The 19248-nt window shown below is 40.8% G+C and overlaps 1 protein-coding gene and 1 long non-coding RNA gene across 9 annotated transcripts in view; one reads left to right on the top strand and one right to left on the bottom strand.

The window, feature by feature from the left end:
* COL14A1 (collagen type XIV alpha 1 chain) overlaps positions 1-19248 on the top strand; it is a 115522-nt gene that overhangs the window by 20120 nt on the left and 76154 nt on the right. For 2 of the 6 annotated variants that reach the window (XM_069957148.1, XM_069957147.1), the window contains 3 exons: positions 10032-10148; positions 13470-13613; positions 14427-14495. The exons of 1 other annotated variant lie outside the window; for it this stretch is intronic. In XM_069957148.1, the coding sequence (XP_069813249.1) occupies positions 10032-10148; positions 13470-13613; positions 14427-14495 (330 nt within the window). Of the gene's footprint in view, positions 1-8023; positions 8057-10031; positions 10149-13469; positions 13618-14426; positions 14496-19248 lie in introns of those variants that run through there. 3 more of the 6 variants (XM_069957149.1, XM_069957151.1, XM_069957150.1) reach the window with 3 other exon arrangements.
* LOC138783026 (uncharacterized) lies at positions 4237-18863 on the bottom strand. 3 transcript variants are annotated; one of them, XR_011361619.1, is made up of 3 exons: positions 18749-18863; positions 5569-5723; positions 4237-4880 (listed from the first exon to the last, which is right to left on the bottom strand). It is a non-coding gene; the product is annotated as an uncharacterized lncRNA (long non-coding RNA). The 3 variants fall into 3 exon arrangements; XR_011361617.1 differs by lacking the exon at positions 18749-18863 and adding an exon at positions 16786-16890; XR_011361618.1 differs by lacking the exon at positions 18749-18863 and adding an exon at positions 7707-7806.

Here is a 19248-nt window from a genome sequence, read left to right as displayed (position 1 = left end):
AAAAGTCACACGAGTTACGTTGGGACCTGGAAGACGAAGAGGGTTGACAATGGTTTACAGAGTTGGTCTAGACCACGATGGGCCCATGCTCTGACGGGTCCATTAGAAGACAACCCTATCTTGAGCAAGCCATTGCTTATCACTAGGGTGTTTTTCACATGAGATGATTTACACACATGTCCAATGATACAACGGTGTAAAAATGTTATAATGCGGATCTGCTTATATTTTGGATAGAAATGACCCCCGGAATCATTTACATCAGTGGGCCCAATATTTCACAGTACAGTATCTCTGAAGACTCCTTAGTTCTGAAGGTGGCCATACATTTTCAATGACTGTGTTATGAACACAACCAGACAGCTCTGGCATTGGTTTCTCTCTCCCAGAACAATAGGGTTTGACAGTAAAAATCCAACACAATCAAACTTTCTGTCCCCCAATATAATCTGTCAGGGGGGTGTCAGGAGGCCCCCATACACCCAAAGGTGCCTTTACACCCTTAATAACGATCATTCAGTTGACAGCTGTCTCTCCTGTCCTCCCCACACACATGAACGAGCGGTGTTCTTAAACATTTGTCTTCTCTCTGAGAGGGGTAAGCTGCAGCCAGACGGCTCTGGCGCTGGTTTATTCCTCTAAGAACAAAAATGTTCAGGCAGTAAAAATCAATCATGCCCAACTCTGCTCTTCACAAATATTATCTGTTGGCTGAGAGTTAAGAGTCCCCCATACACCTCGTAGTGTCAGCAGAAACCTGCCACCAGCAGCGGGATTGGCCAGCTTAAAGAAGTCCCGACCTGCAATGATTTTTGGAAAAAGCAGGGGCGGGGGCATAATAACCACCACTACTTACCCACCTGTCCCTGTGCCTGTCCAGCATCGGATCGCCACTCAGGACCCCTGCTGGCCTCCGGGATCATCTTCTCAGCTGATGTCACGACCCAGCTGATTGACAGCCTGCTCAGCCACTCAGTGATCGGGAAGGGAGCCGGTGGAGTGGTGTTTCATGGGGAGAGGTAAGTACTGCTTGGTTATTATGTTGTTCCCTGCCCCTGCCGGCTGACAGTTTTTTAAAACTGCCGGACTTTGCCTTTAAGGGTATAAACCCACACACCGTATACGCAGCGTATTTACTGCTGCGATACGCAGCAAACACGCAGCAAACACGCAGCAAATATGCAGCAGATTAGATCTAAATAACTGAACACAGCATCAAATCTTCACCATAAAATCTGCTGCGTATTTGTTGCGTATCTGCTGCGTATACAGTGTGTGGGTTTGTACCCTAAGTATACCGCTAAAGCTGATCTTTGCTATTAGAGAGTCTTCTTATGTACAGAGGGGCCCTTAGGCCTAGAGGCAGCTTCCACCTCCGCAACCCCTATAGATAACCCCGCGTGGAAGGGCAACACTTTCTTATCCACCACTCTATAGATCTTCTGCTAATATCTGCCAACCAGTATGTGGGAAAGTAGTTTCCCATTTTTTGTGATCTATGGGGGGAGCTTGGGGGGGTGTTGTGAACCAGTAGGAGATGATGACACACATGAGCTCAGAAGGTAGCAGAATTATGAATTCAGCTCTGGATGAGAATTGTTATAAGACATTATAAACAGAACTCTGTACGCTGTGCTTTACTCTATACATGTAAAAGACTCGCGGTAATATAGTGCAATACTAAAGGACGCTGCTGGGACAATACTGAACACATAAAAGTTTGCCAAAACCTGATTTTACAGTAGGTGCTTTGAGGTGACTGAACATCAGCGGGAATCTTCAGGACATATTATTACAAGCGATAAATCATGCGGATCTTGGCGCTGAGAGGTAATTCCCGTACAGACAGGTTTCATCAATGGGATTAAGAAGAGATAAAGGTAAATGAAGCTATTACATAGCCAGGTAAATAAAGAAGCATATTATAATACTGTGGATGGGCCATGCGCGGTCTTCTTCCAGGCTTTACTATTGTGCCACACAGGTGGTAGCGGGGCAGGATACTATAAGGGTATAAGCGAAACAGATCTTTTATAAAATCCTATAAAGGGGTTATCCCAGGCATCATGTTCATATTAAGGGTTATAAAAGGCGCAAATAGCTATAGCATAAAAATACAGATTTGTCATCTTTTTTCCATGTGCTGAATCAGTGTCCTTCTGCCTCTGGCAGCTGACAATAGCTTCTTGTTACTGTATAGCTTAACTATACAATCCTAACAAGTAGAAAAAGAGTCTTGTCGGCTATACTACCATGTACAAGGACAATGGCTGAGCATGTGTGTCCTCCAGTACTCAGCTCAGTGGGCGGATGTGGCAGTGCATGAATATGTGTATCCTCCAGCACTCGGCGACTGAGCATGTGTGTCCTCCAGAACTGAGCTCAGCAGGTAGATGGGGTAGTGACTGAGAATGTGTGTCCTGATTAATTCAGATCAGCAAGTAGATAGGGACAGTGCATGAGTATGTGTGTCCTCCAGCACTTGGCTTAGCATGTAGATTGGGAGAGCAACTGCTTTCCTCTGGATCAACACTGTAGGTCAGGGGTACTCAACAACTTTTAGTGAAGGTCCACTTACCAGGGTCTTTTATCAGGTGCAGGTATGAGCTGAACATCAGTAGGAAACGGGTTTTGTTACTTTTCACAAACATTGAACTATTTACATACAGAATTGATGCTTATTAGTGGGAAAACTGGCATTTTTTCTCTCTCACCAGCCCTTTGAAATTAGGTAAGGGAATGACTGTCCCCAGTAGTAAATAGCCCCCCTGTGTGCTCCCCCAGTAGTATATAGCCCCCTGTGTGCTCCCTCAGTAGTATATAGCCCTACTGTTGTGAGAGTAGTATATAGACCCCTGTGCACTCCCCAGTAGTATATAGCCCCCCTGTGCGCTCCCCCAGTAGTATATATTCCCCTTGTTGCTCCCCCAGTAGTATATAGCCCCCGGTGCGCTCCCCCAGTAGTATATAGCCCCCCTGGGCTCTCCCCCAGTAGGATACAGCCCACACTGTGCTCTCCTCCAGTTGTATATAGCCCTCCTGTGCACTCCCCCAGTAGTATATAGCCTCCCCTGTGCTCTCCCCCAGTAGTATATAGCCCCCTGTGCACTCCCCCAGTAGTATATAGCCCCCCGTGCGCTCCCCCAGTAGTATGTAGGCCCCCTGTGCTCTCCCCCAGTAGTATATAGCCCCCCTGTGCTCTCCCCTAGTAGTATATAGCCCCCTGTGCTCTCCCCAGTAGTATATAGCCCCCTGTGCACTCCCCAGTAGTATATAGAAACCCTGTGCTCTGCCCCAGTAGTATATAGCCCCCCTGTGATCTCCTCCTGTAGTATATAGCCCCCCTGTGCGCACCCCCAGTAGTATATAGCCCCTCTGTGTGCTCCCCAGTAGTATATAGCCCCCCTGTGCTCCCCCAGTAGTATATAGCCTCCCCCTGTTGTGTGCTCCCCCTCCCATCTAGCATATAACATAAAAAAACAAGCACTTATACTCACCTGGGCCTACGCGTTCCTCTTCTCTTCGCTCTTGTGGCGACACTGCAACGGTCACAAGAGGATGCCTCAGAGTGCGGCCTCTTGTGATGGCTGTGGCCAGTGAGGGGCGACTGACAGGGAGGGAGCCAATGGCTCCCTTTATGTCAGTGCTGCTGCATGGTGACTATGAGCGCTCGTTACGAGCGCTCATAGTTACTGTGCAGAGCGCAGCTCAGTATACAAGTACACTGAGCTGCAGCAGGAGTCCGGACAAATGGCCTCCGCGGTCCGCGTTCAGACCGGGGTCCGCCAATTGAGGGGCCCTGCTGTAAGGTTTCTGTAGCTTGAACTTGATGGACTCTTGTGTTTTTTCAATCTTAACTATGTTACTATATGTGTCCTCCAGCACTCAGGTCAGCAGGTAGATGAGGCAGTGACTGAGCATGTGCGTCCTCCAGCACTCAGCACAATAGGTGGACGTGCACATTACTAAACACTTTGAACGTGATACTGCGTATACCGAACGCCATGTTGTAATTCTATGTAAGTAAATAGCATATTTTTTTTATAATTTGGTGACTTAAGGAACCTAATAAATATCATGAAGATAAAACTGTGAATATCCTCCATTTATCTGTAGATTTCATCATGTAACAAGTGCTCAGTATCAGGCAGCAGCTGTAAAGCCAAATGTTTTCTTTTTTATTGTGTCATTTTGGATCAATAAAATTCAGTAAAACGTTTACTCAACAGGCAATGAATAAGTATAAACAGGCAATGAATGAGTATAATTATATATACAACCCCTCTTGTTTTTTTTACTATGTGTTTACAGTATAGGCAATTTATGCTTTTACATGCACTTTTTTCCACAAGGAAGTTGGAAGACCATCTGGACAACTAGCCGTCATGTTGGGACATGATGTGAAATACCTTTGTTTTCACTTCAAGGTGAACGCCCCAATGCGACTAAATGCTGAAGGGATCATTTCGTGGACTAGTCACAGATTTTCAATGAGTCTATTAATCTTATCTGATTGAAGACTACAGGGCTTGTCTCATTTATTAGGTGTCATCGGAGGAGTGACTATATGGTGTTTTTACTGTATTGTATTCTCATTTATTATACCTTTATGTGTTTTTAATTTGATTGAGTTTTCATTTCTCATTATTTATTAACTATTTATATTTTGTTTTTCCTTTAACGCCTATTTTTACCCCAAGAAATTAGTTTTTGTTTCACAGACACTAGTTACCCACTGACCTAAAAAGAGAGTCGACCCAGGTTGGTGCCTCAGAGGAGTAATCCCACGTTTCTTTTACTTGTAGATGTCTGTCGTAGTTGTGCGTGTTGTTGTTGTTTTTTTTTGTGTGTGTATGTGCCAATCTTCTTTTTCAGCATAACTAGAAAATTAAAAAGTAAAATAAAATAAGTAAAAGTTAAAAACAAACAACAACATTTTGATTCAAACAAGAAATAGAATTAATTAATATATTAATTAATATTAATAGAAAAACATATATATATATATAATGAAAGAATATTTATAGTCATATTAATAATAATTATTATTTAGCTTTTTTATGCTATAGTTATATCTTTTAAAGAGGTAAACCAGTGAAAAATATATATTTTTTCTATATCAACTAGTCTCAGAAATTTTGTAAATTACTTCTGTTTAAAATTCTGAAGTTGTCCAGTACTTATCAGCTTCTGTATGTCCTGCAGGAAGTGGTGTATTTTTTCCAGTCTGACACAGTGCTCTCTGTTGCCACCTCTGTCCATGTCAGGAACTGTCAAGAGCAGGAGAGGTTTTGCTATGGGGATTTGCTGCTGCTCTGAACAGTTCCTGTTATGGACTGAGGTGGCAGCAGAGAGGACTGTGCCAGACTGGAAAGAATACACACTTCCTGCAGAACATAAAGCAGATGAAAAGTACTGGAGAACTTCAGATTTTTAAATAGAAGTAAATTTCAAATCGATATAACTTTCTGACACCAGTTGATTTGAAAAAAATTTTCCCCTTAAATTATTGATTTTTTTTTTTAATTTAATTGCATATACTAGTTATGTGAAATGGTTGGCACATACATTGTAGTCTTGAAATTCTACTATTGAATGTATTGGAAAAAGTGGTCTTTCTTCTTTCAGCCAGTCGGATGGTGTCATCTGTGAGGGGCATTGGGCAGTGGGTTTGTTCTTTGTTGGTGATGGTTATTTCTGTAATGTAATTGCTCTTTAATTTCCTGTAATAGATACAATTGTATATAGGTAAGGTAGTATCAATGATGGTTTTATATCTGTAAATTAAAATGTCAGCTTATCAATGTATGAACAAAGAAAAAAAAAAACTTATTTCTTGTTCAGGCCAAGACTACTTTATGGATTCTGCACCACATATTCACAGCAGTTTCTAAAATAGTGGTTTGGTGAAGTCTGGTGAAAATATTTATTAAACTATTGTATTGCCCCCCAAAAGTTATACAAATCCCCAATATTCACTTATCACAGGAAATGCACATAAAGTGCTTTTTTCCTTGCACTTACTACTGCATCAAGGCTTCACTTCCTGGATAAAAAATGGTGATGTCACTTCCTGGATAAAATGGTGATGTCACTTCCTGGATAACATGGTGATGTCACTTCCTGGATAACATGGTGATGTCACGACCTGACTCCCAGAGCTGTGAGAGCTGTGGCTGCTGGAGAGGATGATGGCAGAGGCATGCTCAGTGTCCCTCCAGTGCCCTGTGTCCCTCAGTGTCCCCCTGCCATCATCCTCTCCAGCAGCCACAGCCCGCACAGCTCTGGGAGTCGGGTTGTGACATTACCATGTTATCCAGGAAGTGACATCACCATGTTATCCAGAAAGTGACATCACCATGATATCCAGGAAGTGACATCACCATGTTATCCAGGAAGTGACATCACCATATTATCCAGGAAGTGAAGCCTTGATGCACTAGTAAGTGCGGGGAAAAAAGCACTTTATAAGCATTTCCCGTAATAAGTGTATATTGGGGATTTGTATAACTTTTGGAGGGCAATACAATACTTTAATCAAAATTTTCACCAGACTTCTCCTTTAAACCACCATAGACTTATAATAGAGCCGGTCTCCCGCAAGGAGTGGGATTGAACCGCTTGTTAGGGAGAGAAGCGAACAGAACAGCTGGGTACTTTTTGTTAAATCTAGAGATTGGTGGAGGTTTTTGAACTGGGATCCTAATCCAGGGATGGGGAACTTGCAACCCTCCAGCTGTTGCAAAACTACTATTCTGTCAAGGCATGATGGGAGTTGTAGTTGTGCAACAGCTGGAGGGCAGAAGCTGCCCTATTCCTGTCCTAATCAATCAAAACTTTTGACATGTTTGTGTGAAATGTCAAAAGTTTATTTTTTTTAATGACAGGAACACTTTAAGGACTACATAGTCACATTCTAGAAGAAGTAAGCAGCTTAATATTAATATATGCTGTATTATAAAGTGAAGCCCTGTCAGAGCTCTAAATCCCCTGCCTAGACATGACAATGTAGGCAGACAAAACGTTCTTAAAGGGGCTTTCCAGATCTATGTTTCTTCCCTAGTTTTAGAGTAGGCCTTTAATATCTGGATGGTGAGAACCCCTGATGTTCAGGTTACTGAAGCTTCACAGTGCCTCCACCCCTCAACTTTTTAGCACACACATCGCCATGTTCTATTTACTTGCAGGAAGTCATATGTTCTTTCCACTCTGACACAGTGCTCTCTGCTGACGTTTCTGTCCATGTCAGGAACTCTTCAGAGCAGGAGAGGTTTTCTATGGGGATTGCTGCTGCTCTGGACAGTTCCTGACATGGACAGAGGTGGCAGCAGAGAGCACTGTGTCAGACTGGAAAGTATACACCACTTCCTGCAGGACATATAGCAGCTGATAAGTACTGGAAGACTTGAGATTTTTAAATAAAAGTAAATTACAACTCTATCTAACTATCTGAAACCAGTTGATTTGCAAGAAAATAAAATTTTGTTGGAGTACCCCTTTAAAATGGGAGCCATAGGGGTCTGATTCCAGGCACCAGCCCAAAAGATCAGCCAAACAAAAAGGTGGAGGGGGCTCCAGGAAGCAATTTTTCTAACTAAACTCAGCAGTGAATGATTTAGGTATTGCAGCTCACCCCTATTTAAGTGAATAGCTTAAAGTTGTAATATCTGGCATCAAATTACAGCAAACAATTGAGAGGCACTTACTGGAGACCCTGTTAGATGACTGAACAGAGTTTTTTAATATCAGAACCCTATCATTTTGAAACTGATGACCCCTCAAAAGAGGCCTAGATGCCCTTCATGGGTGTCCTATCAGCCTTAGAAACTATGTTACCCTGTTATGTAATATTATAGTCGTGGAATACTATGGGGGAGATTTATCAAACATGGTGTAAAGTGAAACTGGCCCAGTTGCCCCTAGCAACCAATCAGATTCCACCTTCCATTCCTCACAGACTCTCTGGAAAATGAAAGGTGGAATCTGATTGGTTGCTAGGGGCAACTGAGCCAGTTCTACTTTACACCATGTTTGATAAATCTCCCCCATAGTATGTGTATGTCTAAGCACTGAATTTCCAGCTCTTTTTTGGAAAAATGAAGCATTCATCACTATATTAGCAAAGTAAAAGGGGCAGATTTATGGGCTAATTTCTATCAATTTTAAAAAAAAATGTTTGACATTTTTCACATAGAATTCTGAGCCGATAGAAAGTTCTAGCCATGTCTATACATTTGTTTGATCTTGTAGATAAAGAATGGAAAGTATGTCGGGTGATTAACATAGAACGTGTTATAAATACGCGGCCTGGGAGCTATTAATAATGGAATATCCCCTTCAGGGTTTGGTGTATCTGAATCCATTGAACGCTATAAGGCAGATCTTACCGCCGAGGATTCCTGTCTCATCTTGCCCAGAAAACTTATTACGGCTCCATAAAGAAGTTACTATGTCTAATAATTAATTTTCACCGTATTCTAATTACAGAGAGTAGAAGGTTTATCAGATAACATAATAACTATAATCACCAACGTATTACCATTATAACTATATATATTCTAACATATAACCTTTATATAGAGCAGGGACAGGGAACCTTTGACCCTCCAGCTGTGGCAAAACTACAACTCCCATCATGCCTGGACAGCCGAAGGCTGTCCAGGCATGATGGGAGTTGTAGTTTTGCCACAGCTGGAGGGCCGATGGTTCCCCATCCCTGATATAGAGTATGAGGAGTCTTATGAGGAGTCCATGTGACTATGGAGAGGTAAAGCATGTGACTGCTATGGGGCCCTTAGGTAGACAAGTGGGTGTAGAATCAGAGTAAGGGTCAAGTCAGGACCCAAAAGACGAAAAAAAAAAAAAAAAGTACCCCAGTAGTTGCAGCTCCGTATGCTCCTTATGATCCACCATAGTCCCCCCTATCTAATACTAGATCAATTCCATAGCCTTGTGTAAATACATGTGAGTATATACATCAGTAAAGAGCTGTGCCCACACTGTCACATGCAATTGGGGTAACCCCATTGTAGACACAAGATTAGAGGTAACTCAGATCTCGGCCATTTTAAGCCCTTAAAGGGGTATTCCGGCGAAATTCTTTTTCTTTCAAATCAACTGGTTTCAGATAGTTATATAGATTTGTAATTTACTTTTATTTAAAAATCTCTACTCTTTCAGTACTTATCAGCTACTGGATGTCCTGCAGGAAGTGATGTTTTCTTTCCAGTCTGACACAGTGCTCTCTGCTGCCACCTCTGCCCATGTCAGGAACTGTCTAGAGCAGGGGATGTTTTCTATGGGGATTTGCTACTGCTCTGGGCAGACATGGACAGAGGTGGCAGCAGAGAGCACTGTGGCAGCAGACCCCACTTCCTGCAGGACATACAGCAGCTGATAAGTACTGGAAGACTTGAGATTTTTAAATAGAAGTAAATTACAAATCTATATAACTTTTTGAATCCAGTTTATTTGAAAGAAAAAGAGTACCCCTTGCCATTGCTGCATCTAATATATAGACATAGGAGCTTCCTCCCCATCACCCCATAGTGTAATTATAAGGTTCTAATGGGTGGCAACAGGTGGCAAAAAACAAACATCATCTGTCATTAGGATTTAAAAAAATAGTTAGGCTTCATCAAAGCCAATTTGGCACCTGGCATCATATCCGGCCCAAATTTTAAATTTAATTTATTAACGTAAATTGAAAAAAAAAATACTTCTCTAAACTAACAAATATTAGACAGAAAAATTACAATACCAGACAGAAAACTGAAAAGAAGGCGGAGGCCATGTTTTTCTACAAAATTTTCCTTTCTCAGTGTTCTTAGTCCGTGTTCTCGGTGTCGTTGACTAATGTTTTAACCTCTAACATGAACTGTCTTGTCTTAATCTAGGGGGACTGTGAGTGGTGTGTCATGCGGGAATATAATCCATGTTGGTTTGCAGATAGTAATCCCTGGTGTAGTCGTGTGGGTTGATATATAATCTCCATCCGGTTTATTAACTTTATTTTCTTTCTACTTTTGCAGTGACCCCCCCGACAAAACTCAGGTACCATGTAATAGCACATGATAGTGTCCAGATCTCATGGAAGGCCTCCAAGGATAAGATAAAAGGCTATAAGCTCCTTGTCACCCCAAAATCAGGTAAATTATACGAGGAAACTGTGGGAAGTGTAAGATCTACAGAAACATCTATCTCCTTTCTATCTATCTATCTATCTATCTATCTATCTATTTCCTATCTATCTATCTCCTATCTATCTATCTCCTATCTATCTATCTATTTATCTATCTATCTATCTATCTATCTATCTATTCAAAGTAGATTCAATGGCACTCCAAGATAAATTGCAAAATGCAGTGTTTATTCCAGTGTCCAAAAAGTAGTAACAGCACAGCAATAGGCAACGTTTCTGTGGCCTCACGCCACCATTTGAAAATGGTGGCGTGAGGCCACAGAAACGTTGCCTATTGCTGTGCTGTTACTTCTTTTTGGACACTGGAATAAACACTGCATTTTGCAATTTATCTTGGAGTGCCATTGAATCTACTTTGAATATATAAGTAAGTCCGTGGTTAAGACTACAAGTGGCACCCGTTTACATTACCGTCAGTGCTGCTGAAATTACTTGCATATCTCTCTATCTCCTATCTATTATCTATCTATCTATCTCTCTATTTCCTATCTATCTATATATCCATCTATCTATTTCCTATCTATCTATCTATCTATCTATCCATCTGTCTATCTATTATATATCTATCTATCTACCTATCTATCTATTTATCTGTCTCATATCCTTCTCCTATCTATCTATCTATCTATCTATCTATCTATCTATCTATCTATCTATCTCCTATCTATTATCTATCTATCTATCTATCTCTCTATTTCCTATCTATCTATATATCCATCTATCTATTTCCTATCTATCTATCTATCTATCTATCCATCTGTCTATCTATTATATATCTATCTATCTACCTATCTATCTATCTATTTATCTGTCTCATATCCTTCTCCTATCTATTTATCTATCTATCTATCTATCTATCTATCTATCTATCTATCTATCTATCTCCTATCTATCTATTATCTATCCATCCATCTATTATCTGTCTCCTATCTATGTATCTATCTATCTCCTATCTATCTATCTATCTATCTATCTATCTATCTCCTATCTATCTATCTATCTATCTATCTATCTATCTATCTATCTATCTATCTATCTAAGGGTCCATTTACACAGACAGATTATCTGACAAAGATTTGAAGCCAAAACCAGGAATGCATTTGAAAAGAGGAGAAATCTTAGACTTTCCTTTATGACCTGATATCTGCTTATAGTCTGTTCCTGGCTTTGGCTTCAAATCTTTGGCAGAGTATCTGTCAGATAATTTTTCTGTGTAAATGGACCCTATCTCCCTCCTATCTATCTATCTATCTATCTATCTATCTATCTATCTATCTATCTATTATCTATCCATCTTATTTACAAGTACTATATTTATTCTAATGTTCACAAAATCTAAGAATTCAAGAATTCTATGTAAATATTCAGTCCATATATTTCTGTCCTCACTCATTACTTATCGTGTGACTTTGCTCTGTATGAATATTTATCACACAGGGCCGAGGGTGGATTATTCCTCTCTGTCTGGATGATATAACAAGATTACATTCCACCAATGGCATAGGGGAATTTACCTAACAAACCATTGGTCACATATTGGTCTTATGTAGAATATCTAGAATTTCTCTGTCTCTCATGTATCTTAAAATTAGTCACATTACATTGCTGCCATTAGTTTGATCTGCGTCTATGAAAACATGTTTGGTGTCTGATATACAATAGTAGATTGTTCCCAGAATGGCTTGTCTCCCTTCATAGGCGTCTGACACACAATGGGAACAATACACCAGTTTATTCCTGTCCCTCACACTATTCACTGTCATTGTTCCAAAGCATCAGAAGAGACTTCAGAACTTCTGTATTGAGATCACAAAGCAGAACAGAATGTAGAGTCCTGAACGTCAGTCTGTGGGCAGAAAGGAAATCATATTATGGAGATGTCTGTAACTATTTCCCATATTAAAGGCCAAGTTACGTGCCAGCATCAGACAACATTACATCATGTGACAGATGAAGCTTTAAAAATGCAATGTGGGCAACCCAATGTGCGCAATACACTGCAGATGGCTACTGGGTTTGGGAGTTGATATTTAATAACATGATATTGGGGATCTTGTGAAATATAATTCGATAAATTGTTGTAAAAAGATGAGGGATCTCAAAACAGACCCATAAAGTCTCAATACTGCTATAAAATAGATGTAGAACTACTATAATACTGCCCCTTATGTACAAATATATAACTATAATACTACTATATACAAGAATATAACTACTATAATACTGCCCCTATATACAAGAATATAACTACTATAATACTGCTCCTATATACAGGAATATAACTACTATAATACTGCCTCCTATATACAAGAATATAACTACTATAATACTGCCTCTTATATACAAGAATATAACTACTATAATACTGCTCCTATATACAAGAATATAACTACTATAATACTGCTGCTATATACAAATATATAACAACTATAATACTGCCCCCTATATACAAGAATATAACTACTATAATACTGCTCCTATATACAAGAATATAACTACTGTAATACTGCTTCCTATATACAAGAATATAACTACTATAATACTGCCCCTATATACAAGAATATAACTACTATAATACTGCTCTTATATACAGGAATATAACTACTATAATACTGCCTCTTATATACAAGAATATAACTACTATAATACTGCCCCTATATACAAGAATATAACTACTATAATACTGCCCCTATATACAAGAATATAACTACTATAATACTGCTCCTATATACAGGAATATAAATCCTATAATACTGCTCCTATATACAAGAACATAACTACTATATTACTGCCCCCTATATACAAGAATATAACTACTATAATACTGCTCCTATATACAGGGATATAACTACTATAATACTGCTCCTATATACAAGAATATAACTACTATAATACTGCTCCTATATACAAGAATATCACTACTATAATACTGCTCCTATATAGAAGAATATAACTACTATAATACTGCTGCTATATACAAATATATAACTACTATAATACTGCTCCTATATACAAGACTATAACTACTATAATACTGCTCCTATATACAAGACTATAACTACTATAATACTGCTCCTATATACAAATATATAACAACTATAATACTCCCCCTATATACAGGAATATAACTACAGCAGATTTGTGGCCTAGCATTACTGATGACTATAGGATTAACCTCACTGTGCTATGTAAACAGATACAGTAGCGCAGTACCTTCATTATTCCAGCATGATGACAGATGTCTGACTCAATGTCTTCTCATGTTCAGGTGGAAGAACAAACCAACTAAATCTTCAAAACACTGCGAGCCGAGCAGTCATTCAAAGACTTGATCCCGAGCGCAGTTATGCCGTGCAGGTCATTGCCTTTAATGAAGACGATGAAAGCGTGCCAATACGGGGAGAATTTAGAAGTAGGTAACCGTGACCATGGCTTTGATAGCAGATACCCAGGAACACCAGGAGCGGAGCATACTGGTGACAGTGGCTTTCACTTCTGTCTACATGACTTTCCAGTTGAATTAGTAGGTCAAAAATGCACCTTGGAATCCATTGTTATTGGTACATATCTATACCTTCATTTATAGGGGTAATTCGAAGCTCCTGGGACCCCCGTTCGTAGCACAATTTTCACATTTCGTCAACAGTTCTGGTCTCTTCAAATGGGACCAAGGAACTTTTTCTACCAACTTATACTTCAGGGCCCAAGTATGACCATTCATTGCATGTTGGGGTCCCACTTATACAACCCCAACTCCATTCAAACTCCTTCTTGTTGTATCTGGGATTTGGGATGCCATGGTCTCCCTTGTTTGCAATCCATGGTTGTTTCAGTAGTCAGACCATAGTAAAAAGATGATACATAGATTTAGGGGACTAGAACACTCGAAACCTCACAGAGAGCAAGCAAGTATAGCAAGGTACCCACACACCCTAGCCACATCCCCATTAGGGATGAACGAACCTGCCCAAAGTTCAGGTCTATGACTGTATCCATGTTTTTCAGGCAGTCCTCGGGCTGCATCCACCTTCTCCAGGCAGCAGGTTCAAATGATGAACATACAGGTTTGTGGGAACCTAAACGTTTGGCAGGTTCGCTCCTCTCTAATCACCATCACTCCTCCCAAGCTCCAGTTTTGTGTATGAAGCTCAAGATTCCCTTCAGCCTAACAATATTTCTTAACTATAGCTCATATAGTAACACAGTGTTCCTCTTATCTCTTTAGTTAAAGATTTGGAGAAGAAAAAAAAATCTGGTCGAAATCGTAAAGGGGAAAACAACGTCCCAGATGAAGGTAAGACATGAAGCGTATGGTTTCTTCCTTTTGTAGTCATTTTTTTTTATACAGTGAACTAAAAATTGCTTTGTCTTCACAATTTACAGTAATTGTCATGAATTTTATCAATTCGTAATATGATCATGCACACCCATTTGCCCAATAATACTCCATATAAACAGTCCATGATCACTGACTGGGCCATTATGATGTTTTTTCACCTATAAGATATAGTATGAAAAGAATTTTTTTAATGGACTTCTTTCCTTATTTCGATTTGACTGAAATACTAAAATGACGCCAATTAAAATGAATCCAGGCCATTGGGATCCATGTGTGTACACCGCCATAGACTATTAACAGGTATTTGCATCTTATAAATAGGAGCAAACTGCATGAATGCTCACCATTTGACTCCCTGTAGCTGGAGAAGTTGGATATCGCCCTAGGGAGTATTGGAAAACATAGGCTGCATCTGTCTTTACCAGCCAAAGGCAAAGCATTCAGGTTCAGCCAAACGTTCATCAAGTTTGCTTATCTCTACTTACCAAGTCATGGTATAACCACTTTATAATAGATTGGGCTCCAAACTGTAGAATTCCCATTAATCCTACAATAGAGGGGACTGGTTTTGCACTGCGTCATCATTTATGAGCTCCTAGTATAGTGGTGCTCCAGGCACCTGGGTGGTCTTATCCACACAAATGGGTGTATTGCTGTTGTATTAGAAACACTGCTATGCAGGGGGAACATAGTCAAGGGGACATATTGCTAAATCCGGATCATTCTCAAGATCTTTTGGGGTTCTAGAGGTTGCATGCTCAAGTCCGATGGTTCGATGGCTGAAGAAGTTGGATGCAGCCCTAGGGAGTCCTGGAAAACATGGATACAGCCTATGGCCTATGGGTATATCCATAATTTTCCGGACCCCCTAGGGCTGCATTCAACTTCTTCAGCCACCGGTAATCAAATGCTGAACAATCAGACTCGAGAATGCTCATCTCTATCGGTGTATATTAGCCACCAGGTAACAGAACTAGTCAAAACTCTTCACGTCCTACTGATGTGTCCACCATTGCTTTTCTATTTTTTTTTAAGGGTTCTTATACAAGTTTTTATACAAATTTAATACATCACCTTAAGATAACTGAAAAACCAATAAGATCACAAGAATTCTGTAGAAATCCAAACCCATGATTTCAGACAGTACAATTTCCTATACACATCCCAACCATTGGGTCACCTCACTTAGACATAAACAGCGTAAACAACTCTCTTCAAAGTTTTACAAAATCATTTGTCTCTTCAGAGTTGGTCATCTCAGGATGGCCACTTTCCCCATGGCTGCTGTAGACATCTCATGCTGCTTTATAATCATTTGGCTTCTCATCTAGGTGACCACTATCATAGCCGCGTGTACAGAGTCACATACCTTTCTTGCTTGCTTTCTAGTTGCATTTCCTTCTACTCAATCCACATGCATCTCAAAAAGTAAGGTCCAAGGGGTAAATGTGAGGACCATGAATTACTTATTCATTTATAGTGAAACTCTGGATTACAAGTACCTTGGTCTGAGAGCATTTTGCAAGACAATCTAATAATTGAAAAAATAAAATAACGTGGTAAATGATCAAGATTTGGTATTACGAGCCCCGTGTCCCCGTCCTGATACTGTACCAGCCATCTCATTTTAACCCCCTGCTACCAGATCAACTCTACCGGTGACTGGACGCCTTCCGGCTCTCCTGTGTTGCCTGGAAACCTGTATAACTGAGGAGATCCTGCTGTGGAAGGGAGCAGCTCGGCCTTATCACCTCTCCCTGCTGCCGGAGGACTGAGTGTTGGTGAGGCTGCTGCGCCCTCAGGCGGTGTTCACGCAGTCTACATCCTGTGTGTACAGATGTAACCTAAGCGGTGAGTGCTTCCACTCCTCAGGGCCTCATCCGGACCTCTCCGGCTGCTGCCATCAGGGCCGGTTTTAGACTAAATGTGGCCCTGGGCAAAGTTGAAGGTGGGGCCCCAAATGCTGAAATATTGTAGCAGCAATTTAAGGTTCCCATTCACTTTACACTTTTGTTAGTAGTATCTGCTGCTCGTGGTGGGTTCGGCCATCAGTGTAAGCAGTATGAGGCTCTCTAGACATGCCTCTGACAGATGATATCAGTGGACATAGGGGGTTAGGCTTGATGAAAAATCAATGCCCAACCTCTTTGTTCTCAGAGAGACAAGCCGCCATCAGATCTCTATCTCATTAGTGATGTGTGTGCAGCCCTTGCTGTATATAGTGAACAATAAAGATATATACTACCTGATCATGTTCCCCGGTGTCCTTGTCTGTGCGATCCCCCAGTCCCAGCTCTCACTTCTGGTCCTCTCTCTGAAGTGATCGGTCGTTCAGCCAGTCACTGGCCGTAACAAACAGACAAGGCCTGAGGACACCGGGGAACGTGATCAGTTAAGTAACAGCTTTATTATGTTATACGCACAATCAGCCAATGATTTTTACACTTGCCAAAAGACAATGATCATTTGATTACTGTTGTCTCTATATACACAGAGCGATATCGGCCGGATTCTGACAATTTTGGCTCCGTGTATTATGGCCCTTTGTCACATTGAGTCAATTAAGAAGGTTACATACCAGGACTGCCGCTACATGCTGGGACTGCCGCTACATGTCAGGACCGCTGCTACATATTAGGACTGTCACTAGTTGTGTAAACACAAAAACTATTTATATGCATTGTTTTAAAAAATAAAATAAAAAAATCACTATATCAGGACCAAATATTACCTCCATACCATAATTGAAGAAAACTTTACTATATATAGGCCAATATTACCACCATAAAGTGACCGCCCCATAATGACACTATATACACTATATACAGACCAATATTACCGCTATAGAGTGACCACCACATAATGACACTATATACACTATATACAGACCAATATTACCGCCATAGAGTGACCACCACATAATGACACTATATACACTATATACAGACCAATATTACCGCCATAGAGTGACCACCACATAATGACACTATATACACTATATACAGACCAATATTACCGCCATAGAGTGACCACCACATAATGACACTATATACACGCCAATATTAGCACCACACCATGACCGCCACATAACAATTCTATATACACTATAAACAGACCAATATTACCGCTATAGAGTGACCACCACATAATGACTCTATATACAGACCAGCACACACCATGACCACCACATAATGGTGGAGATTTATCACACATGGTGTAAAGTGAGACTGGCTCAGTTGCCCCTAGCAACCAATCATATTCCACCGATTCTGTGAGGAATGAAAAAAGTGGAATCTGATTGGTTGCTAAGGGCCACTGAGCCAGTTTCACTTAACACCATGTCTGCTAAATCTCCCCCAATGACTCTATATACACTATATACAGACCAATATTACTGCCACAGAGTGACCGCCACATAATGACTATATACACTATATACAGACCAATATTATGTGGCGGTCACTCTATGGTGGTTATAATGGTTTGTATATAGTATATATATAGAGTCATTATGCATTATGTGGCGGTCAGTCTATGGCGGTAATATTGGTCTGTATATAGTGTATATGGAGTCATTATGTGGCGGTCACTCTATGGTGGTAATAACTCTATTTACACACTATATACAGACCAATATTACCGCTATAGACTGACCACTGCATAATGACACTATACACACACTATATACAGACCAATATTACCGCTATAGACTGACCACTGCATAATGACACTATACACACTATATACAGACCAATATTACCACCATAGACTGACCACTGCATAATGACACTATATACGGACCAATATTACCACCATACAGTGACCGCCACCTTGTTTTTTTCTCAATAAAATACACCGTATTACCTTAGTGACATCATCATACACTATACATAGGAGCTGCAGCCAATCAGCGATTACCTGCAGCAATTACATAGGACTGATGAGGCCAGAGAATGGCTGCAGCTCCTATGTACAGTCTATTCACCTCAACATTTCTAATGCACAGTGGAGTCAGCAGGGGTGATACACACACTAATTATATTATATATATACACACACACACACACACACATCCATCCATCCATGAAAACATTACACAGATCCAAACCATCCAGCCCACACACTACACACATGACATGTAACACACACTACATTCATCCATTATACACATAGCATTCATACACACACTGCATGTACAGTATACTTACCCCCTCTAACAGCATGCTGGGTGTAGTTGTCCTTGTCCATGGCAGCAGCAGCAGGAGGCTGTGATCCTCACCCTGCAGCCCTCTCCTCCATCGTCCCGACAGCTCCACACCAGCGTCACCAGGAAGAGAGAGGAAATCACATGGTACAGAAGGGAGGGGGAGGGGGAAGCTACACACTCCGGAGCAGAGCGTCCTGTAGCCTCTGTATGACCCCTGATAGCAGCCATAAGCTGCAGCCAGAGATCACTGACAGAGGCTGCAGGACGCTGTCCGTGCGGTCCTGCACCTAACACTCACTATAACTGGGGCAGGGGGCCCCCGGGGGATGGGGGCCCTGGGCAACTGCCCTCTTTGCCCCCCCCTAACGCCGGCCCTGGCTGCCATAGTAACGACTATGGTTCTGTGTAATATGGTGAACGATTTCAGGTTAACGATAAACGATCTTGTTTGCGGTCAGTGACCTTTAAGTGTTAAAAATCACTTTGTCTAATAGGCCCCCT

Source organism: Dendropsophus ebraccatus, chromosome 2, assembly GCF_027789765.1.
Source record: "Dendropsophus ebraccatus isolate aDenEbr1 chromosome 2, aDenEbr1.pat, whole genome shotgun sequence".
In the NCBI taxonomy this organism is placed as follows: domain Eukaryota; kingdom Metazoa; phylum Chordata; class Amphibia; order Anura; family Hylidae; genus Dendropsophus; species Dendropsophus ebraccatus.
Note: the sequence above shows the minus strand (reverse complement) of the source record. Positions and strands in the feature narration are given on the sequence as shown.